This window comes from Capra hircus, chromosome 11, assembly GCF_001704415.2.
Source record: "Capra hircus breed San Clemente chromosome 11, ASM170441v1, whole genome shotgun sequence".
Lineage (NCBI taxonomy): Eukaryota > Metazoa > Chordata > Mammalia > Artiodactyla > Bovidae > Capra > Capra hircus.
Window position 1 is genome coordinate 2,653,638 of NC_030818.1, and position 24,688 is coordinate 2,678,325.

Here is a 24,688-nt window from a genome sequence, read left to right on the forward strand (position 1 = left end):
AGCTGAGCTTGTCAAAAGTCTTGTGTTCCTAATTCAAAAGACCAGCTCGAGTTTTCCTTGACCACTCTGGTCAGGACAGGGGGTATCGGACAGTGCCCAGACATCAAACCCCAAGCCGCAGACCTGTGTCCACAGAAGCGGGAAGAGGCAGGAGACTCCCGGGAAGTGAGGCTTGTCAGGAGAAGTCTGACGTTTCAGTTGGCTTTCAAAGCAGAGTAGACACGGCTCTTTTCACGTGCTGCAAGCACTTGGATGAGGTCACGGGGTGGGAAATGAGCTTCTCAGCTCTGGGTGCCATCCTTGGAGAAAGCTGCTTCTGTGTGTTGTGACTGCCTCTCAGGCCTTCCCAGAGGGGCGGGGAGGTTCCCGCATTGAGTGCCCATCCCCCAGGTAGTGCTGTCTTGCTGATGAGCCAGGAACTGAACAGCTGGGACGTCCTTGAGGGAAAGGAATGGTGCCTTGTGACGTTTTCCTTGTCTCCTTGATGGAAGGCACTGCAAGCCTGTTTATCAGACACTCTCTAACAGGGGAGTGTGCCCGGAATGGAAGGATGGACCGGGCCCTTCTGTCACTGACTTGGTGACTGATTCTGGCAGAGCCCCTGGTTACTACAGCCGCTCCCTGTGGGAAGGGACAGCTTGTCTTGTCCCCTCATCACACCTGAGCATCCAGGACGGACATCCGGTTGTACAAAGCTTCGTGGCTACAGCACAGACTCCTGGCTCATTTCATGGACTGGATTCTAGACTCCGTAGTCTATTCCGGTTCCATTGATTATGTGATGTTCCATTTCTTTTCACTGATGTTAACTGGAGAGACAATTATTATCAGAACCTTTTAAAACCACACAGAAATCAAACCAAAATATCTGTAAGCCTGTGATCTTGTAGATAGAAAGAACCACTTTTGATATTTTGATCTATTGTGATAAATTTTTAAGAAACTTTAATCTTTTTTTTAATGCTTGTTGACTTTTTTTGGGATGTGGGCCATTTTAAAGTCTTTATTTGTAACAATATTGCTTCTGTTTTATATTTTGGTGTTTTTGGCCTCGATGCACGTAGAATCTTAGCTCCCCCTCGAGGGATTGAACCTGTACCCCCCGCATTGGAAGGTGAAGTCTTAGCCACTGGACCACCAGGGAAGTCCCTTAAATGTTTTTTTCTTCTAAGTTTAAAAAGTCTTATGACAAAACAACAGGGTCAAAACCATTTTCATTTTTACTGTCATGCTCTCTCCACTGAGCTTCCCACGTGGCACAGTGGTAAAGAATCTGTCTGCAATGCAAGAGACCTGGGTTCGATCCCTGGGGAGGGAAGATCTCCTGGAGAAGGGAATGGCAACCCTCTCCATTATTCTTGGCTGGAGAATTCCACAGACAGAGGGGCCTGGCGGGCGGCAGTCCATGGGGTTGCGGAGACGGACACGACTGAGTGACCAGCCCCACTCTCTCACTAGCTGTCCTTAGGTGCTTTCACGTTGAAGTCACTGTTTCTGTACACAGTTTGCAGCTCTGCTCTTTGGACCAGAGTTTAGATCCCTTCTTCAGATTTCTCCTTGGATAAGAAATGAAATCCCTTTCTATCCCTGGGTTTCTTAGGAGGAGCGTCTAGGAGGATTCCCAAAGGCTGAGGGCTGGACTGTGCCCTGTGGCTGACAGGGGAGCCCAGAGGGCTGGGGTGTGCAGCCTCCAGCCTGTTGTGCTGGGGGTTAAAGCTGTGCTTGCTGGAGCGGTCCCCAGAGCTTACAGCCAGAGGCGCTCCCCTGCTGCAGGGCTCATTTACTGTGAGCTGGGCAGGGTGCACTGGGCAGGGTGCTCGAAAGACTGGTTTCCCCGGGCTCTCCGGAACCCTGGCCTCTGGCCAGCAGGCAGCCAGAAGCCTGGGTTGGAAGGTCTCCCCCTCCTCCACATTGCCACCGCCCCGGGCAGGCTCACTCACACACCCAGACACATCCACACCCCCACACACTTACAGTCCCCCACACGCCCATACCTACACACTCAACAACCCCCACAGCCACAGCCACACACTCACACAACTCCCGCCCACCCACTATACACCCAGACACATCCACACCCCCATACACTTGCACAGTCCCCCCACACGCCCATACCCACACACTCAACAACCTCCCACAGCCACAGCCACGCACTCACACACACAACACCATACCCACACCCACTGCACACCCAGACACATCCACACCCCCACACACTTGCACAGTCCCCCACACGCCCATACCCACACACTCAACAACCTCCCACAGCCACACACTCACATAACCCCACAGCCACAGCCACACACTCACACACAACCCCATACCCACATCCGAACACACACACAACTCCCACCCACCCACTCCACACACACACACACAACCCTACAGCCATACCTGCACACACACAGCCCCCACCCACACCCGCACACACACACACAACCCCATACCCACACCTACACACACACACACAACCCCATACCCACACCTACACACTCACACATACAACCCCATACCCACACCCGCACACTCACACACACAACCCCATATCCATACCTACACACTCAACACACAACCCCACACCCACACCCGCACACACACACAACCCCATACCCACAGCTACACACACACACACAACCCCATACCCACACCCACACACAACCCCATACCCACACCTGCACACTCACACACACAACCCCATACCCACACCTGCACACTCACACACACAACCCCATACCCACATACAACCCCATACCCGCACACTCACACACACAACCCCATACCCACACAGACACACACAACCCCATACCCACACTTGCACACTCACAGAACCCCACAGCCACACACACACATACAACCCCATACCCACACCCACACCCATACAACCCCATACCCACACCCGCACACTCATACACACAACCCCATACCCACACACGCACACGCACACACACAACCCCATACCCACACACACACACACACACATACAACCCCATACCCACACCCACACCCACACAACCCCATACCCACACCCGCACACTCATACACACAACCCCATACCCACACACACACACAACCCCATATCCACACCCGCACACTCACAGAACCCCAGAGCCACACACACACACACACACACCCATACCCACACACGCACACACGCACACACACACACACAACCCCATACCCACCCCCCACACACACAACCCCATACCCACTCGCACACTCGCACACACAACTCCTGCCCACCCACTGCACACCCAGACACATCCACACCCCCACACACTTAACAGTCCCCCACACGTCCATACCCATACACTCAACAACCCCCTACAGCCACAGCCACACACACACACACAGCCCCATACCCACACTGACAAACACACACACAACCCCATGCACACATACACACAACTCCCACCCACCCACTCCACACACACGAAACCCTACAGCCACACCCGCACACACACACATAGCCCCATATCCACACCTGCATACTCACACACACAACCCCATACCCACACACACAACCCCATACCCACATCCACACACTCACACACACAACCCCATACCCACACTCACACACACAACCCCATACCCACACTCACACACACAACCCCATACCCACACCCGCACAGTCACACGCACAGCCCCATACCCACACCCGCACACTCACACACACAACCCCAAAGCTACACCCTCACACTCACACAGCTCCATACCCACACCCACACACTCACACACAGAACTCCTGCCCACCCACTGCACACCCCACACACATCCATATACACGCGCACATCCCCCTGTCCAGCCACACACACCCCACACAGGCAGGCTCACTTACACACAGGGACATGCTTTTACACGGGCAGACAGGCATACGCATTTCTCCCCTCCAGGCAGGTGATCCCCTCCCTCTCTCACACACACACACACACACACACACACACACACACACACACACACACACACACACACACACGCAGGCCTGTGCACATATGCAAAGTCACCTGGAGCCCTGCTTTAATGTACAGCCGTCTCTCATCAGACTTTCCCAAGAGGGAGTTTAAAGAGGGGCAAAAGCTTATGTAGTGGAGTTTATTTTGTTAAAGGCTCAAAACAGTGCCTGGCTTTTGGGCTATGTGGTGGCTGGTGACTCGGTCACCCACATTAATGACAGCATCTAGCCAGAGGCTGTGGGGAGGACGGAATGAGGTGAGGCACGCACGGGGCTTAGCTCAGGGCCCGACACCGTGTCGTCATGCAGGGTCAGCTATCTTAAACATTACTGTTATTACCGTCCGAAAGATGCCCCCATTTGGGCCATGGTGGTTCTCACGTACCAGCTTGGCTGGCAGCTGCCCCACCGTCTGGGCGTGGTGCCTTTCTTGGAATTATGAAGACATTGAGGTCAAAAAGAGTCTGCTATATAATTACAGGCTCTTTTTAATTCTTTTTAATTTAAGGTGGCATCTTATCTGGACCCTAGCGAGTATGTTAAGGGTAACAGAAGCCAGAGCTTAAGGAAAAGAAAAGTCCAGAACGGTAACTTAAAACTGAGGAAATGCTCCTCATTTACTTATAATTTTTTTTCCTGCAAATTCCTGCCACCATCCCGATCGCCAGTGCCTTCACTGCAGGAGCACAGAGTGGGGGTCGCTGCCCTGGGGGGATGGCCTGGGAAGCAGCGTGGCTGCGCCCTGCGTGGGTTCTCTCATCTCAGGACCTGCCAGTTGCCGGTCCTCCTTGGTGCCCCGGCTAGGGAGGCGAGAAGCTGTGACAGAGAAGCAGGAACAAGAGGGGGACCCACGGTCTGGAAGAGGGTGGAGCAGGGATCATGAAGAAGGAAGTGCCTTCATGAATGGTTAGCCTTTGTTGAATCATGGGTTAACCCTCCAAGCGCTGTAGACGGGGAGCCTAGGCTCAGAGAGGACAAAAATCTTCCTTTCTCAGCCACGTGACAGCTAAGTGGCCGCCCCAGACTGCTCCCCTCCCGGGGGCCAAGCCCTCAACTGCTGTTCTGTGTCACTTAGTGAGATTGTAGATTCTGAAAATGAGACCAGAAGATTGGGATATCCCAATAACCCCAGGCTAAAAAATGTGCTATCTGTTCTACATTAAAAAAGAAAAGTTATTTAACTGGTCAGGTATGTGGGTGGTAGTGTATCACTGTAATTTTATTTTCTTTGTGATTTTAATGTAGAGTTTCTTAGTGACTATTGTTGATCACGTTTTCAGCTGCTTATCATCCATTTTGGTGATTAATGCTTTTTATTCCTTGTTAAAGATTCTTTGGGGCTTCCCAGGTTGTGTAGTAGTGAAGAATCCACCAGCCAAAGCAGGAGACTCAGAGGTTCAATTCCTGGGTCGGGAAGATCCCCTGGAGGTGGAAACGGCAACCCACTCCAGTATTCTTGCCTGGGAAATCCCATGGACAGAGGAGCCTGGCGGGCTACAATCCATGAGGTCACAAAGAGTCAGACACGACTGAGCATGCACACACAAATGCATTAAGATTCTTTGCCTGTATGAAAACCAGGAGGAATCTTGTGTTATATTCGGGAAGCTGTATTGTTTACCTTAGAGAGCTATAATCCTTCTGGAATTTGTTTTTTATGTGTTACAGGTTAAAAAAAAATTTTTTTTTTTTTTTTGTTCCTATGGATGTCCAACTACTCCAGCAGAACTCATTGAAAAGACTCGTTCCTCCACTGAACATGCTATATGTGGGGGTCTGTCTCTGGATCCTCTTCCATTGGTCTGTTTATTTTTTACTTTTTCCAGTACTGCATTGCCACAATTGCAGTAGTTTTATAGTGAACTATAGTTTTATAGTGAACTTTGGTTAATGTTAAACACTGTGTTCTTTGTTGTTCTTCAAGATTTAACCTCTTGCCTGGGAATTGTATGGAATTGCATTGATTTCCTGTGTAGCTCAGTCAGTATCTGCCCAAAATACGGGAGACCTGGGTTTGATCCCTGGGTTGGGAAGATTCTCTTGGAGGTGGAAATGGCAACCCACTCCAGTATTCTCGCCTGGAGAATCCCATGGACAGAGGACCCTGGCAGACTGCAGTTTGTGGGATCGAAAGAATCAGACTTAGCACTATCTTTTTTTTTTTTAATATATAACTTGGAAACTTAACATCTTTATAGTAAAGAATCTTCCAGTCTCCAAACATGGTTACCCCTGTATTAGTACATGCTCTCTCTCTCTGTTTTTTCAAATCTATACTTAAAATTTTATTTATTTGGCTGCACCAGATCTTATTTGTAGCATGTGGGATCAAGTTCCCTGACCAGAGATGGAACCCAGGCGCCTTGCATTGGGAGCTCAGGGTCTTAGCCACTGTAATACCAGGGAAGTTCCTAATTTGTACTCTCTTAATTTCTTTCAATGATAATAGTCATTTTCTGTGTAGAAGTCTCACGCTTTTCTTAGATTTATTGCTAGATATTTGGTGATTTTAAAAAATTCTTTTTCCAAATGTTTGTTTCAGATTGTTCCAACCAGGGTGTTCTGCAGTTCAGCTCAGGTGCTAGCCACTTGGAGTTGGTGGCCTCACTGCCCTCAGAGGGCTCAGTCCTGCACAGACTGCCCTCATGTCAGATGCCAGCCTCAAGCGGGTTTCCCTACACCTGTGTGCGTCTGGCCAACTGGCTATAAGTTCAGGGGTTCTCATGAGCCCCCCTCAGGTTTGAGAATTTGCTAGAATGGCTCACAGGATTCAGAAGAGTGCTCCACTCAGGACTGCAGCTTTATTTTAAGGGCTGTACCTAGGATGGGGTCTGTCTGAGGGACAGAGTGTTCCGGGCCTTCTCCCCCTGAGCCAGGGTGTGTCACGCTCCTGGTCCATCAGTGGTTTCGCCAACCGGGATGCTCCCCTGAGCTTTGAGATCTAGAGTTTTCATCATCAGAACTTCCTTAGCATGACTGGGGCAGTCATCAGCCTTCCCTGGAGGCAGGGCCTTGTGTAGCTTCTTGTATTTAACTGGTGACCATCTCCAGTCTCCCTCTAGGGTCCCGCCCAGAGTCACCTTATTAACATCACAGAGACACTGCTGTCACTCAGCAAGTCCAAGCGTTTTCCAAACTCTTTGACAGGAAGCAGGATCAGAGACCAGGTATATTCTTTTAATTAAACACACACACACACACACACACACACACACACATATATATGTATATATTTGGCTGGACTGTGTGGCATGTGGGATCTTAGTTCCCTCATCAGGAATTAAACCTGAGCCTTCTTTGGTGGAAGTGGAGGTTCTTAACTCCTGGACCACCAGGGAAATCTCAGATGTATTCTTTATTACATTACGCAAGTATAGTGAAATATAGTTAATTTTTGTATAGTGACTCTGAATTTATTGACCTTACCAAGTTGACTATTCTAATAGTTTATTTTAGATTCTTTTGGCTTTTCTACACGTGTGATTATGTTGCCTATGAATAATGACAACACTACTGATCAACTTTAAGCATTTTATATCTTGTTCTTGCCTTATTTCACTGGTTAGGACCTTTGGGATCATGTTGACCTGGTGACAGCGGGCATCCTTGTTTAAATATCTATTGAGATGATTGAATGATAAATCTCCTTTTTTCTGAATTATACTGATTGATTTTTGAGTGTTAATCCTTAAACATTTGTTGCATAACTGGAATAAACCTAACAGTCACGATGTATTCTTTTTACACATCACTGGATTTGCCAGTACCTTTTTTAGAATTTTTTTTTTTTTCCTTTTTTAGAATATTGGTATCTACATTCATGAGGGAGATAGGTCTCTAATTATTTCTTCTGCCGTTAAAAAAAAAAATTGAGAAAGATATTAGTATAGGGTGTCCCTGTTAGGTTTTTGTTGTTGTGATAGGAAAAATAATTGCTTAATTATTACATCTTTTCCTTTCTTTCAAAATATCCCAATTTAGGCAAGCAAATTTGAACATAGTAAGTAATATTCTCACCCTCTCCTTCCGCCTCACCTGCTTCTCCTTCTGACAACAAGCCTCTTACATCACAGCAAATGTTGCTGCAGGTCTTTTTTTTTTTTTCCCCAATTTTTTAGTTTTTTTCTCCTTCAGGTTTACGATATCAAGGTCTTGAGTTATTTTAATAGTTTACAAATTATTTGGGAACATGTGTGACTATCAGGAACCAACTGGGATTCAGCAAGGACCCCCCCCCCCCTTTTTTGTGTGTGAAAGGGGTAGGATTACTAGGTTAGTTCAGGAGAAAACCAGCCCAACTGAGGGGTTCAGTTCAGTTCAGTTCAGTTCAGTTCAGTCACTCAGTCGTGTCCGACTCTTTGTGACCCCATGAATCGCAGCATGCCAGGCCTCCCTGTCCATCACCAACTCCCGGAGTTCACTCAGACTCACGTCCATCAAGTCAGCGATGCCATCCAGCCATCTCATCCTCTGTCGTCCCCTTCTCCTCCTGCCCCCAATTCCTCCCAGCATCAAAGTCTTTTCCAATGAGTCAGCTCTTCGCATGAGGTGGCCAAAGTATTGGAGTTTCAGCTTTAGACTTAAGGTATCTTGATGTCAGCATTTAAGAGGATTTCCTGTTATGTCTTCACGGCTAACACGAGACATGTGGGCCATGGATGCCCCATTTAATTTTTTTAAATTTATTTTTAATGGGAGGATAATTGCTTTACAATGTTGTGTCGGTTTCTGCCTCGCAACAAGGTGAGTCGTCCATACGCGCACGTATACCCTCTCCCTGTTTGGCCTCCGTCCCACCTGCCCCGGAGCCCACCCCTCTGGATCATCACAGAGCGCTGAGTAAGTACATCAGCTTCCCACTAGCTCTGTTACACATGGTGACATATGTTTCAGTGCTTCTTTCTTAACTCGTCTCGCTCTCTCCTCCCCTCACTGTGTCCGCAAGACTGTTCTCTTCGTCTGCATCTCTATTCCTGGACGGTGGTCCAGTTTTTAGATTGATTTGCCTGTAGATTATTAGCTGGTTGCACAAACAGGTCCGAAGAGGGGATGCCTCTCAAGGCAGTAAGTATGCTGTGAGTCTGTGAGCCATCGTGCGAGGAGTGATGGGGAAGGGGCGCCTCCTGGGGTGGGGGGCTCTGGGGTGGGAGGCCAGGCAGCCAGGAGCTGGGGTTCTAGGGGGAAAGGCCAGAGGGGCTGCTGAGACCAGAGGACTGGGCGAGAGAGAATCAGTTTGCTGGAAGTGCCTGAAGTCAGGAGGCTGGCTGCTCCTTCCTCCTGTCACAGAGCGGGTCAGCCGGGCCAGCATCTTCTCTCCTATTTCCTCTGCTGTGTAACGCTCCTCCAGTTCTGTGTTCCTCCCCGCCTTCTGCACCATCCCCGCCTGTGTCCTCCAGGAGAGGTTTTTATATCCCTGAGGACCAAGACACCAGCTCGAGGTCTGAACTCACGCCTCAGCTAACTGAAAAACTTCAGACAAACAAGAAATAACCCCTGTCCTTTGATCCAGGTATTCTCCTTCCAGATATCTATCTTAAGGACATGAAGATAGACCCAAATATGTTTATTACAGGGATTTTCATAACGGCAAGAAAAGGGGAAGGGCACATTTTAGGAACCCAGTGGGGCTTGGGATTATGTGTATATGTGTACAATGAAATACTATGAGGCCATTCAGTTTCTACAGATATTTCTATGACATGGGCAAATACAGACTATGTGGAATATTTGAAAAGCAGGATACAAAACTATTTACCCGATGATCCAGTGCATGGAGAAGATATATTGGGTTTGCCAGAAAGTTCAAGTTTTTGAATACATGGAAAAACACGAATGAACCTTTTGGTCCCTGGTGTATGGTACTATTTTATTTATGTATATTAATTTTAAAAGGCCAAAGAAAACATGCAGTTACCAGTACTTACCTCTGACGAAAGGCAAGATTAAAAGTTACATTAATTTCCTTCTTCTGCTGTTGTTACTGCTATTAAAAAATCATGTAAAAATAAGTTAAATGTGAGAAAAAATTACTAGAAAATGGGGGAAGTTAGAGCACTGACTGCTGAGGATCTTAAGGAGTTACATGTTTGGGTGTGATGATGCTGTTGTGGTTTGCTTTTTTTAAAGGGGCCTTAACTTTTAGAGATGCTTAGTGAAGTGGAGAAGGAAATGGCAACCCACTCCAGTGTTCTTGCCTAGAGAATCCCAGGGATGGGGGAGCCTGGCGGGCTACAGTCCATGGGGTCGCATGAGTTGAACATGGCTGAGTGACTAAACCATACCACTGAAGTGCTTGGGTAAAAGTAGCAGATGTTTACAGATAAGATCTGGGATTTCCTTCATAATAAGCCAGTGGAGTGGGTGGGAGGAGAGAGGAAACAAGATTGGCCAGAGGAGTCGTTAATTGTTTGAGGTACGTGAAGGGTGTAATTATATTATTTCCTCTGCTTTTGTATATGCTTTTATTTTCCATCATAAAAGGTTGGAAATTAGAGACTACTGGTTAACTGAAAAATCAAAGGCATGAAGACCTGTCCCCAGCGTGAGAGACCAGGCTTAGGGTCCCCCAGCATCTGCTTGTCAACAGCTTCACCCCTGGGGCACTTGGGTTAAAGAAGGCCTTTTGGGGAAGTCCCATTTCTGAATCCCAGCTTGCTCACTCCCTCACAGTACGATCCTGGGCAGGGACCTCTCTGAGCAGGGGTTCCCTCCTGTGAAGAGTGGGATCCATCATAGGTGCTCCTCAGGGATGGGGGAGAGGAGAGGGGGACAGTTCCCGCCCCCCTCCCCCACCTCACTCGCCCTGACTGCTCAGGGGTCGGGGGGAGTGGACCCTGGGAGGGACATCCAAGTGTCTACTAAGTGAAGGGACAAAGAAAGTGTGGCCACCTTTACAGGGAGGCTCTAAATAGCTCTTTAAACTTTTTGGATTATGGACCTTATTAGGAAAAAAAAATGTTTTTTTTTTTGTAATTGTTTTGGCCACTCCACACGGCATGTGGGATCTTAGTTCCCTGACCAGGGATTGAACCCTTGCCACTTGAGTAAGAAGCTCAGATTCTTAACCACTGGACTGCCAGAGAAGTCCTTCCTCTAAATTTTTAAAATTTCTATTTCCGTTCAAACACTGTATATGTATATGTTTTACTAATACAAATATTATAAAACAAAGGAAAAAATTTTTAAAGAAGTAAAAATAGAATAACCGCTCTTTTAAAATGTTTTGCTAATAGTTATCACTTCCTATCATCTCTAGCAAATACTTTATATATTTTCTCAAGGCACAAAATACCCTTGTGCTGGGGTCCCTCAATACTGACAGTGGCTGTATGTCTATGTTTCACATAGTTTTCTTTGTTGTGAATTATTTTGGCCAGTCACTCAGCCCTGACTCCATCCTTACTGATTTCCCCCCAATGCTGCTTGGGGAGGCTGGTGGCAAGAGGGCCTTTGTAGGGGCCTCTGTCTTCACCCCGGGATTTCCTTGGTAAGCAGCTCTATCTTGTGAGCTTTGCTCCAGTTATGTTTTTCACATCATGTGTAAATCCCTGTCTGCACTTGCTCTCGATTTGGTAGAATATGAGTGAGTGAGTGTGTGAGTGAGTGAGGGTGTGCAGGAGCCCCGGAGCCCCTTGGTCAACCGTGATGGCTGGTGACCTGCTGGCTTGCAGACCTAGTCTGGACCCACCCATGGTCAGTCTGTGTAGTAACAAAAGCTAAAGTTGCTTATATATCTTGGATTAAAAATCCATGGAAACAGTGTCGGGGATAGGTACCGCCTTTGGAGATCCTGTCCTGACAAGCCATGTCTGCGTTGCTGTCTTTTTTTAATCTTTCTTTATTTGGCTGCGTCGGGGTGTTAGTTGTGGCACGTGGAATCTTCTCTGCGTCATGCGGGGTCTTCCGTTGTGGCTCACAGACTCTCTAGCTGTGCTCGGGCTTCGTGGCCCTGCAGGTTGTGGGGTCTTGGTTCCCGGCTCAGGGATCGAGCCCCAGTCCCCTGCATTGGAAGGTGGATTCTTAACCACTGGGCCACCGGGGAGGTCCCTGGGTGGTTGTCTTGCTCAGGGTGGCCGGGCTGGCTGGCTTCCCGGTCAGTCTGTGAACCCCTTTGACCTGCGCACTCCTGAGCAAGTGAGCGCCCGAGCCTCCGTTTCCATCTCTCTTTTCCATGAGGCTGTCCCCATATCACTTTCTTTTTTTTTTTTTCTGCTTGACTCTGTTTAACCCTTTTTCTTACCATCCATTTTCATGTCTTTCCTTTTAAAAACCCACCAAAAGGCAGTATTTTCATTGGTGATATTTACTGAGTAGCTTACTTATCGAGTACCTGCTGTACATCTAGACATGGAGGAATGAGTCAGCAACCACCAAGTATAACTTCTATAGGTGAGAGTGTAAACGCGGACACATCCCGGAGAAGGCAGTTTGGAGGTTTCTGTCAAATTTGCCCTTTGACTTAGTGACTCCACATCTATAAATGTTATCTCACATGTGCCAAATGAGGGATTATCCTTGCGGGCTTGTCTGCAGTAGGAAGACACCTGGAAACGATTGTGTGTCCATCAGCAGCAGCTCTATCCTGGCCCCTACCAGCGGATTTCTCCACGGGGCAGTTGAGGAGGCCTGTGCTACAGCGACGTCACCGAGTGCAGCATGCCAGGTGCAGAAAGGTGTGCCTTATATTTTTAGTTAAAAATAGAACTAGTGGATTTTATCATTGAAACTTTCAGAAAAGTGGGAAATGATTGAGAATTAAAAGAGTCACCCTCATCCTGCCACCGTAGTTCTTGTTGGGTTTTCTTCCAGTGAGTCAGCAGCGAACTAGATTGCTTCTCCCCTTCAAGACGAGAAAGACTTCTTTTCTTTTCTGATTATAAATGGAAACATTAAAAAGTAACACAGGCTGACTTTAAACTCCATTTAAAATTCGACCCCATGAGCTGTAGCCTCTGTCCGTGGAATTCTCCAGGCAAGAATACTGACTCGAGTGGGTTGCCATTCCTTTCTCCAGGGAATCCTCCAGACCTAGGGATCAAACTAGGGTGTCCTGCATTGCAGGCAGATTCTTTACCATCTTACCCTTAAAAATGCATTAAGCCAAAGCAAAAGAAACCACTGTCGCTCTTGCTGCCCTGTTTTGGAGCTATCCGCTTTACACAAATGTGAATAAATAAATCTGTATCTACGTCAGCCTTTATAGTGGCTGGCGTACTGTGTCATAAACCACACTGGGTAGGACCCTCCTGGGCGCACCTTGCTCATGGCCTGGGCACTTCTTTTGTGTTAAGGTCTTAGGAGTGAAGGAAAACTGGCTAGGCCAAGGTCTTACATGTTTTACGTCTTGATGCATGCTGTCAGATCATGATGGAAAAATTTCATTGTTCTTTCCAATAGCGCTCTCTTCTAGTCACCATGGCCTCATATTTTAATTTATTAAAATGATTCTAATGAATTAAGGGCCTCCTCGGTGTTCTTGTCATTAAAAAACTAAAAAGTTTTTTCACTGTTTTTTTTTAATATATTAAAAGCTTTATTTATTTAATTTTAGTTTTGGCTGCCCTGGGTCTTTGTTGCTGTGAGTGGGCTTTCTCTGGTTGCAGCAAGTGGGGGAATACGCTAATTGCAGTGCTGGGGCTTTTCTTTGCTGTGGCTTCTTGTGTTGGGGAGCACAGGCTCTAGGCACGAGAGCCTTAGTAGTTGCAGCCCCCGAGCTTGGTAGTTGCAGCTTGGGGGGCCTGAAGCAGGCAGGTTTCAGTGCTTGTGACACAGGGGCTTCGTTGCGCTATGGCACGTGGATCTTCTGGGACCCGGGATCGACCCCGTGTCTCCTGCATTAGCAGGTGGAGTCTTACCCACCGAGCCACCGGGGAAGCCCCTCTGTTCTTTTAAATTGCTCATTGATTAAACAGTTCCCTCCCGGTCCTCCCCAGTCAGGCCTTCCCTGCTGTAGATGCTCTGCGGTATTCTTTCTGCGTGTAACTCTCCCACCCCCTGGAACCGATGGCACTGGGGTTGGGAGGGCTGTGCTTTGCCTCTCTGGTCCCTCTCCTGCCCAGCCCTGCCTTCCTGCTGGGCTGGGCCGAGGCTCCTCCTGCTGGCTGAGGTCAGCACTATTAATAGTCAGCTTAATCCTGCCCTGGCCGGATGGAGGAGGGCAGAGGAGGGGGATTCCCAGGAAATGGGGGTGCCCCCTGTCTGCAGGTGCCGACCTCTGGCCCAGGGCTCTATCTTCTGGCAGCCTGGCCAGCTCCTCTCCTGGTGGGGGTTGCTGAGAGTTCAGGGCCAGCCCTGGAACCTGGGTTGGCAGGAGATGGGACCTGCGGGAGGCCAGGAAGAGATGCCGAGGACACCATTTTGGGTTGTGGGATGCCCGCGTCTGACCTGGGGCCCCTGGATCTTTCCGTGAGCAAAGGCGGCTAGAGCAGGTGAGTAGGGCCTCTTGGAGCTCTTGTGGACTTTGAAATCCAGCACCTAGTAATGTGTGTTTTTCTTATGGTCTTTGAGAGACTATAAAGGTTTTTTATGGAGGAGAAGAGGACACAGGCACTTGCTAAAATGGGAGTTGTGGCGGGTTGAGGAATGGGCTTTCCAGTGCCCCTGGAGACCTCCCTGTGTGTTTCTAGCAAAGGCTTTGGAGTGTCTGCTGTGTGCTGGCATTGGGTGAGGGGTGGTGGGAGGATGCTTGGAGAGGAGTGAGTTACCGTGCCGTGCCGAGCTGCATCCTAACCTGGCTGGATGCCAGGCGGCTGATGAGACAAGCCCTGCAAGTACTGAAAGGAAGACCTGGGGCGCGGCGGGGGCAGTGAGTGTTCACAGGGCACCCAGGGCTGAGCCTGGGCAGGTGGAAGGGTGGAGAGGTGGGGGAGGGTTGCTGAGGAACTCGGGCAGGTTCTGGGTCCTCCCTCTTCTTGCCTCCTCTTCCCCGTGGGAGAGGGCAGTGAAAGAAGCCCAGGCTTGCTTGGGCCACTTGGCAGTCTGTACCTGCCAATCGCGCCAGGGTTTCTCGAGGTCTCACATGCAGGTTTCTGACCTGGGCCAAGGCTGACCAGGGTGGAGCGGGCAAGCTTGCAGCCAGATATGGCCCAGAGGTGCCCTGGGGACAGCAGCTTCAAGGTGCCTCCGGCCCCACAGGAGTTTCCCCGTCCTTGAAGTGCTTGAGTGTAGGAGGCATGGGAAGCCCTAAGCCCCAAGAAGCAACGCTGAGAACGTTTGTAAGAGGTTCTTTCTTACGTGTTTCTTCCTGATTGTACTGTTGACTATGGAAATGTTAGAATTTCTATATAGGAAAGTATAAAAAAGAACACAGAAGCCATACTGAATCCTCCTAGACTGGTTAAACTGTTTGAATTGCAATTGTCTTTTTTCTTTTTTTTCGCTGGAAACACTCAAACATCAGTAATTTCATATGGCTCAGCCAAACGTAATCTTTTTGCTACATTTTTTCAGTGGGGGCTGGGGGTGGTTAATTAGGACTGCTTTGGAAAATGTGGGATTATCAGTTTTTCGAGTAGACACATTATGTCAGTTTACATGTTTCATTTCTCATTCCTGCTGCTGCTAAGTTGCTTCAGTCGTGTCCGACTCTGTGCAACCGCATAGACAGCAGCCCACCAGGCTGCCCTATCCCTGGGATTCTCCAGGCAAGCACACTGGAGTGGGTTGCCATTTCCTTTTCCAATGCATGAAAGTGAAAAGTGAAAGTGAAGATGCTCAGTCGTGTCCGACTCTTCATGACCCCATGGACTGCAGCCCACCAGGCTCCTCCGCCCATGGGATTTTCCAGGCAAGACCATCCCCCAAAACCCAGTTATCCAGTTGAATGGACATTCATAATCAAATGAGATGACTCATTAAAATAAAATTCTACATTAGATTTAATAAATATCGTACAGTGAGAGTCACAAGTCTGAGTCCTGAATTGATCCTCTTATTCTAAATGGTAAATCAGCTAACAGTAATTCCTGAATTATAGAAGCTTCTTTTTTTAAAAAAATATATATTCTATTTATTTCATTTGGTTGCACTGGGTCTCAGTTACAGCACATGGGATCTGGTTCCCTGATCAGGGATTGAATCTGGGCCCCCTCCATTGGGAGCACAGAGTCCTAGCCTACTGGGCCCCCCGGGAGATCCCGAAAGCTTCTTGATGACTAAAACTCAGAAGGGCTCTTTGCCCAGACTCTGTCCCTCTCCCCCTCCACCGCTGGTTCCTAAGGCACAACCACGTGAACTGTATCATCCATTCCACGCGTGTTCATTGCACACCTGTCATGTGCCGCTCGCTGCTCTGAGTTCTGGGAACACAGACGAAAGCCTCTGCTATGACGGAGCTCTCAATCTAGTGGGAGAAGCTGGGCCATGAAACGATAATCGCGGTGAACAAGCATTTCCTATTGTTTATTCTAGGTGATAAAGACCCGGGTTGTGGGGCTGGAGGAAGGGTTGCAGTACTCAGTGAGGCCCTCTGTACTCAGTGAGGCCTGAAGCAGGGCTGAGCCGGGCAGGTGTTGGGGGAGGAGCAGGTCAAGCGGAGGGAGCGGCCTCAGGTGCTTGAGGAAGAGCCAGGGGGCTGAGAGTCACCTGCGCTGGAGAGGAGGGCGTCGTGAAGGGCTTTGGGGCCCAGGCCTCTGTGGGGAGTGTGGGGAGTCTCTGTGGAGTGAGAGAGCCACTGGAGGGTTTGGGGTGCAGCAGGGCTCCCCCTGGCTGCTGTGTGGAGAGTAGACTCAGGTCCAGGGTGAAGACTTGGGATCTCACTCTTTGGGTGAGAGGAGATGCCCGTGGCTCAGCATCCTCAAGACGGTAAAGAATCCGCCTGCCATGCGGGAGACCTGGTTCCATATCTGGTCGGAAAGATGCCCTGGAGGAGGGCATGGCTACCCGCTCCAGTACTCTTGGGCTTCCCTGGTGGCTCAGGTGGTAAAGAATCCGCCTGCAATGCGGGAGATCAGGTTCCATCCCTGGGTCGGAAAGATGCCCTGGATGAGGGCATGGCAACCCACTCCAGTATTCTTGCTTGGAGAATCCCATGGTCGGAGGAGCCTGGCGGGCTGCAGTCCATGGGGTCACAGAGTCGGACATAACTCAGCGACTAAACAGCAGCGTGTGACAGTAGCAGTGGAGGCTCCCAGAAGCGGTTGGATTCTGGGTGTCCGTTGCAGGCAGAGCTGATGGGATCCGCTCAACTGGCTGGATGCAGAAGGGTAAAGAAGTAGTGGAAGCAGTTTATCCCCCAGCCCCGTCCACTTCCACAGGTCTGGGGCAGGAGGTTGACCGAGTCAAGGTCAAGATACTGGGTTAGCCAAAGAGTTGATTTCTTTCCGTAACGTCTTACAGGAAAACCCCAATATTAGACATCCATGTGGAGCTAGCTGTCAGCCAGCAGCTGGATGTGAGTCTAGAGGGCACAGGAGAGGGCTGCAAACAGTTGTTGGAGATGCCTTGATGTATAGTTGGTATTTAAAGTCTTGAGGCAATGGCCAGGTGCAAGGACTGAGCCCCAGGACTCTTCTCAGGAAGGAGAAGCAGCCCTGGGGTCAGAGGAGCACCAGGAGAGCTGTGCTTGGAAGCCGAGGGGAGGGAGGGTTTCCAGGAGGAGGGAGAGAGTTGCTCAGAAACTGCAGCCAGGCCCGGTCTCCTGGGAATGAGATGCCACCATCAGAGGTCATTGGTGACCTGGGCAAGGGAGGTTTTCTGGCCAGGGGAGGAGAAGGTTCTGCTAGAAGAATGGCCTCTCTGGAGACACGTAAGTTAGGAAAAAGGCAGACACAGCCCAGGGTCCATGCTCGGGTCAGCAGAGGGTGACCTCTGTGTCAGGGCCCCAACTGGCCAGCCACAGTTGGCGCCAGGGCTCCATGCTCTTAGCCTACAGGGCAGGGCTGGCTGAGGGAGGTGCCCCAGGTCCACTCACCTACAGGGTACCTACCTGGCTGGAAAGTACTGCCATTAGAGGACGCCCACACCCACCAGTGGAGTCCACAAACATAGGTGCCCCAAAGAGGAGGCGAGAGGACTGAGCGGGAACTGAGGAATCTACTCGTTTCATCCACAGGAGGGGCATTTTGGTCCTTCAGAGAAGCTGCCTACCTTTCCCTGTGAGGCCCAGGGTGACTGGTGACCATTTGTGCGGCAGGGCTAGTTCTGAGCCTGTGGGTTAGTTAGAGGGTTCAGCCGTTGTTCAGTCATAAGTCATGTCCGACTCTCCGGGACCCCATGGACTGCGGCACCCTGTCCTTCACTGTCTCCTGGAGTTTGCTGAAACTCACGTCATCGAGTCAGTGATGTCATCCAACCATCTCATCCTCTGTCGCCCCCTATTCCTCAATCTTTCCCAGCATCAGAGTCTTTGCCAATGAGTCAGCTCTTCCCATCAGGTGGCCAAAGGATTGGAGCTTCAGCATCAGTCCTTCCAAAGAATATTCAGGACTGATTTCCTTTAGGATGGACTGGTTGGATCTCCTTGCAGTCCAAGGGACTCTCAAGAGTCTTCTCCAACACCACAGTTCGAAAGCATCAGTTCTTCAGCACTCAGCCTCTTTATGGTCCAACTCTCACATCCATACACGTCTACTGGAAAAACCATAGCTTTGACTGTATGGACCTTTGTCAGCAAAGTGATGTCTCTGGTTTTTAATATGCTGTCTAGGTTTGTCATAGCTTTTCTTCCAGGGAGCAAGCGTCTTTTAATTTCATGGCTGCAGTTATCGTCAGTCAGAGGGGAGGAACTGTCCTTTCTCTCCAGGGGCTCTGACTTCTGGGCTGTGAGCAGGGACCCCCTAACTGAGCCATATCCGACACCCACCTGCTCCCGGGGCTCAGTCTGTGGTAGGGGCTAGGCGTGGAGGGCCCTTGTCTACCCTCTCTCACCACTTTCCCTTTGTTCCCTTTAATTTGTTTCTCCCCTTCATTTTTTTTTTTTCTCAATTAAAAATAAAAAGCTGTAGAAGTGAAACATGCCCAGCAAGTAGAGCGATATAGAAGGGTACTTAGGCCCTCCCTCAAACTCCAAATACCCCCAGAGGTGACCGTCATTACCGCCTCCCGACAGTGACAGGGCGGTCTAGCACCCCCACCCCGCATGTCTGCAGGCGGCGCCAAGCATTCTGTCGCCTTGAAGTCTCTCCAGGGCTTCCTTCCATGCTTGGTCCATCCCGCTCTGCCACATTCTCCCGGAGTGGCAGTGGCCCCTGCTCCATTGCCTTTTTTAAAAATTAATTAATTTTAAAATTTTAATTGGAGGCTAATTAATTTACAGTATTGTGGTGGTTTTTGCCATACATTCACATGAATCAGCCATTGGTGTACAGGTGTTCCCCATCCTGACCCTCCCTCCCACCTCCCTCCCCATCCATTGCCCTTAAGGTTTGAGATTGTTGAATGTTCTGATGAACCCTTTTGCTTTTTCTGCATTTTGAAAATTGCATCCATAGAAAAAGTTCCTACCCCTGAAATTCCCAGATCCAAGGTTGGGGACCCTGAATTTTGAGACATACTGCCAGTTTGGCCTGCTGAAATGAGCGACCGACCTGCCCAACAAACAGAGTGCCTGTGAAGACCTGTGTGTCTCCCCAACACTGGGTACTGCCAGGCTTAATTAGGACGTGTCAGTCCGAAAGTGGTAAGAGCTGCCTTGCTTTAATCCTGGCTCCCCGCCCCGCCCCATGACGTAGTTTAACTGGCTGCCCCAGGCCCCTGGGGACACTGCTTCTGTCTCCAGAGGGCACTTCTGGACGGGCTGCATCCAGCAGATGAAGAGGCTGGGGGCTGGACCCTAGGCTCGAGTCCCTGACTGGCCACTGCCTACAGAGGACCTTGGCCAAGCTCTTGCTGGCTCATCTCTCAAGACCCTTGGGAAAGCCATGGGTCTAGCCATGGTTCTGCCTGGCAAGGTGCTGAGAGTTATTTGACCATGTGCATGCGTGCTAAGTCGCTTCAGTTGTGTCCCACCCTTTGTGACTATAAACTGTAGCCTGCCAGGCTCCTCTGTCCATGGGATATCCTAGGCAAGAACATGAGTGGGTTGCCATTCCAGGGGCTTCCAGGGGATCTTGCTGCCCCAGGGACTGAAACTGGATCTCTTATGTCTGTTGCATTGGCAGGTGGGCTCTTTACCATCAGTGCCTCCTGGGAAGGCCTTGTTTGACCACAACTGGAAATCAGTGTCCCGCAGTGACTGGCACATTGTGGAAAAGTTTCATGAAAGGGGCAATACTTACCCCGTCACATGTGGTGTACTCTGTGATTTTTTGCTTTAATTTATAAAATGCTGGTCACAGGAAGTGGCATTTCTCTGTTCCCCCTCCAAGGCCCGTGGGAGTTGTGGGCTGGGCTTCCCAGGGACCCTGGAGACCTGAAGAACCTCCTCCAGGGACATGGTGCAGAGTCACGGCTAAGATTGGGTCATGAAGGGGAAGCTGAGCGGGAGACCTGACTTGACCTTCACGGCCCTCCGGCTCTTTTCCCCTTAGGCCTTTCCAGACCTTTGTCCCTGTGTGAGGGGCACATAGTCCCTTTGAACCCAGAGTGGGGTCCAGGCCCTGTCATTGTCACTTGCTGGGGTTCGGGACCTGCGAGAAGCGTGGGACCCCGGAAGAAGGCCTGAGAAGCCTTGCCACTCCACTCAGCTTTGTGGGAGGGTCCTTCCTCCCCACCATCTACCTCCTAGCTTTCTCTTGTTTTGGGTTCAAGGGTGGCCCTCCTCTAATTATAGTACCCTCCTGGCCTAATTATAGCCTGGGCTAATTTGTTAATGGCTTTGGGAACTGAGAGCCTTGCTTTGGGCAGGATCATGGCTCCTGGGTACACGCAGAGGAGTTTTGCCAAGGGGCACTGGCTGAAGGAATGTGGGTGGCCCTTGGGGCCCCTTGGGGAGCCCCGTGTCTACCCGGCGCACACAGGGCTCTGACGGATGCTGTCTGTGTCTGCAGGTTGTCAGGGTGGGGCTCTCCCCTTCCCAGGAGCCCCTGATACACCACACCAAGCAGGGACTTGCCATCTTCATTCTATTTAAACACATGATCCTAAATTAAAAGATACTTTTGGTTTTCTTTTCTGTAAAAGCAATATCCGTTTCCAGTAAAACTTCAGGACTCGTGACCCCAAATGTTAATATTTTGCTCGAGGAGTCTCAGGACTGGTCCCTCTGCTCCTCCAACTCATTACATTCTCTCCTCAGGGAAGTCCCACCTGGCCATCGTGCAGAAGGTGAACAACGAGGGCGAAGGTGACCCCTTCTACGAGGTGCTGGGGCTGGTCACCCTGGAGGACGTCATCGAGGAGATCATCAAGTCTGAGATCCTGGACGAGTCTGATATGTACAGTGAGTCCCCTGCCCCACCTGCCTCGCTGGGACGGACCCTGCTGTCCTGGGGTGGGAGGGCTGAGTGTGAGGCCAGGGCCCTGCTTCCTCCCGGCCTTCATGTCTCGGTCCAGACGCTGCTTGCGCTGCTTCTGGTGGAAGGAGGCCCCGCTCAGCTGGGAGCCGGCGGGTGGGCTCTGGTCTTTTCCCGAGTCCTTGCGGGACGCTGGCCTCAGTTCCAGCTTCTCTCTTGCAGCTGACAACCGAAGCCGGAAACGGGTCTCTGAGAAGAACAAGCGCGACTTCTCAGCCTTCAAAGATGCTGACAATGAACTCAAGGTGAAAATTTCACCTCAACTACTTCTGGCTGCTCATCGCTTCCTGTCCACGGGTAAGAGCAAGAGGGGGGCCCTTTAGGTAGGAGCAGAATATAGCCGAGGAGGGAGACGTCCTGGCTCCTTCTCCCCAGAGGGCTGCAGCAGATGAAGGGCCTGGGCAAGCTAGCCTGTCTCTGGAAGGGGGCAGGGCGTTGTCCCTCCATCTGCCCCCTGACAATCCCTGGAGTTTATTTTCCCTGTTAATGAGTTGCTGCTGCAAACTTGCAGGAAGCGTCCGGGTTTGTTTTGGAGGTGTTGTACTGGGAGGATGGGAGGTGGGCACCAGGTTCCCCACTGAGGAGGGAGAAGAAGGCCCTTCCACCTGCCGCCTCCTGGTGGGTGTACCTGCAGCCCTGCCGGCTCATCCTCTCCAAGCCCCTGGATCCTGCTCTGTTCTCATCTCTCCACCTCCCCTCTGCCTGCATCTGCCGGGTCCCACGGGACCTGACCTCCCAGTCAATCATTTTTCTCTCTTCTCACCCCTGATTCATAGCTCCCTTGGAGACCTGGGTGATTAAATAGGAGCATGCCTGCCCGCCCCATCCTCTCCCCTCACTCTTGGCTTCCTTCCCACCCTCACTTGCTGAAGCTGTGATCCTGTGATTTTTCTGCCAGGATATGGATGCTGTGGACTCTGACAGCAGCACTAGTCATGTGTACCAGGCACCTCCCACATGGCAGGCACGTGTCTCAGTGTCTTACGTCTGTTACCCCATTTCAGCAAGCAGTGACCCCATGAAGTTTTAAATCCCCATTTTACAGATGAGGAACCTGAGACTCAGGTGAAGGAATATGTCCGCGGTCATGTTCTATTAGTGCAGGAGCCGTGGTTCCAGCAGGCAGACAGCTTCATGTTTGCTGAGGCCGGAGCCAAGGCTGCACCCCCTGCCCGCCCCAGGGAGGCAGGGCCAGGTGATGAGGAGCTGTCCAGCGCAGGTGTGACCGGGCCCCAGGTGCCGCCTGGCCGCCTGTGAAACCCACCTCTCTCCTCCCTCAGAGGTCCCCCAGTTCAGCCCCTCTCTGATATCAGAGAAGATCCTGCTGCGGCTGCTCAAGTACCCAGACGTCATCCAGGAGCTCAAGTTTGACGAACACAACAAGTACTACGTCCGTCATTACCTGTACACCCGCAACAAGCCGGCCGACTACTTCACCCTCATCTTGCAGGTGGGCCTGCGCCCCCCGTGCCTGTGCTGCCCCCTCGCCTGCCCTCTGCCCACCCCCCATTGCCCATCCTCCTCCCAAGGGCCCCCTTGGCCTCCCTGAGGTCTCCCGGGGTCCACGCCCACTCACGCCTTGCTCCTCCCTTGTGCCTCAGGCTTTTCTCCCTGGTGGTGTTCTCCTCTCAGTCTGTGACCTTGACCCTTGCTCTTTCAGGGGAAGGTGGAGGTGGAGGCCGGGAAGGAGAACATGAAGTTTGAGACGGGTGCCTTCTCCTACTATGGGACCATGGCCCTGTCCTCGGCCCCTTCTGGTGAGTCGTTGGACCGCCCCCAGCACGTCTGGAGGGGGTCGGGATATGGACAGGCTGCCCCCCCCGGAACCTAGGGCCGTCTACAGGCTCGTTGCCCAGGTGCCCTCAGGGAGGGGAGGCCAGTGAGGGTCCGGGCTTTGAGGAGGTAGGCTGGAGAGATGATTTGCCCATGGGGACAGGGTCCGAGGGTGGAGGGAGGAGATGGGAAGGGGATTCTGAGCAGAGCCTGGAGGGGAGTTGAGAGTGCGTTCTGAGATGGTGAGACCAGCCTGGAGGAGACAAGGGAGCTGGTGGGTATGTGTCAGGGAGGCCCAGGAAGTCGATGGAGTTTGCTCATGATACAAAGCAGGAGGCCGTTAGTGGCCCATAAGCAGGGGGACCCACGCCAGCAGAATGGGCGAGCTGGGCAGGCAGGCTGCCATGACGGTGGAGAACAGTTGAGAGAGAGGCAGGTGGAAGGAGGCTGTGTGGCCTCACTAGTGAAGACCAGGCCAGGGGCGTCGGATGGGGTAAGGAATCCGAGGTGCCCGTGGCCGGGGGCCAGGCCAGGGCCTGTTGGCCATGCAGGAAAGGGGCTGAGCCACCGCCTCTTGGTTGAGAGTCGGCTCTAATGGAATAAAGGAGCTTGGGGACGGAGAGAGGACTGGCAGCCCCTGAGAAGGCCTCTCTTGCCGCCCCAGTGCCCTCTGCTTCTCCGGAGGCTCAGGCTCCTGTCACCAGAGGGGCCTTGTGGCTGGAGTGGGTGCCCTGCAGACGAGGCCCAAGTGTCACCCAGCTTGGCATCTCGCTAGTGGTGTGACGCCTCCAAGCCTTGAGGGCAGCCGCGGTTCTGCGGGCTGGAGAGGGGAAAGTCTGTTTTGGTGCTGAGCGGCGCTTGGTAGGGGGATGGGTGCCTCCACACTATGCCTGCTGCTATCCTTTTGGGCGGCCGGGCACACATCTACCGGCATGAGCAGGCACCTGCGGGGAAGGGGATGGGAAACAAGGCTCCAGAGCCGGATTTGGGAACAGGTGCCCCTGCCCAGGTGCCCCAGGCCTGGGGCGACGTCTCTGCCCCTCCCAGGAGGACCTCTTACCATCCAGCTTGGGGAAGCCTTCTAAAGCAGGGCACACCATCACAGGACGTTCCTCTAAGCGCTTTCTCTGCAGCGGTGCCTCAGAGCCGGGTTGGGGGCCTGGGCCCTGTCTTGACCTGGAGGCCCTTGCTTTCCACTTGCAGTGGCCGGCAGGGAGGGGAGATGACTTCTGGGGGCTCTGTGTTCACTGTGAGAACTCGGCTCACTCTGCCAGCTTCCGCCCTTCTCTGATCAGGGCTCATTTGTGGGCTCTGAGCGCCCTCCCCGTCAGAGCCGGTGCCCCCTCTCTGCTCAAGGCAGCCCGGCCCCCAGCAGGGCTGCTTCTCCATGCTGTTCCTGTGGCTCTGTGTCCACCGCACCCATCACTGACCTTCTCCTCTTTTGCTCCAGTACCTTCCACCCTGGTTGGGTGTCCGCCTGGCAAGCGGAACTCCCTGCTCTCCTGGCTCTCAGGTAACAAGGCATGGCGGGAAAATGTGCGCTGCCTCCTGTCGCCTGAGCCTGCACCCCGCAGCT

The 24,688-nt window shown here is 51.4% G+C and overlaps 1 protein-coding gene across 1 annotated transcript in view; it reads left to right on the top strand.

The window, feature by feature from the left end:
- Positions 1 to 24,688, top strand: part of CNNM4 (cyclin and CBS domain divalent metal cation transport mediator 4) — a 38,501-nt gene that overhangs the window by 7,283 nt on the left and 6,530 nt on the right. The window contains exons 2-5 of the mRNA XM_013967423.2: positions 21,123 to 21,266; positions 21,502 to 21,636; positions 22,620 to 22,789; positions 23,000 to 23,096. Of these exons, the coding sequence (XP_013822877.1) occupies positions 21,123 to 21,266; positions 21,502 to 21,636; positions 22,620 to 22,789; positions 23,000 to 23,096 (546 nt within the window). The remainder of the gene's footprint in view (positions 1 to 21,122; positions 21,267 to 21,501; positions 21,637 to 22,619; positions 22,790 to 22,999; positions 23,097 to 24,688) is intronic.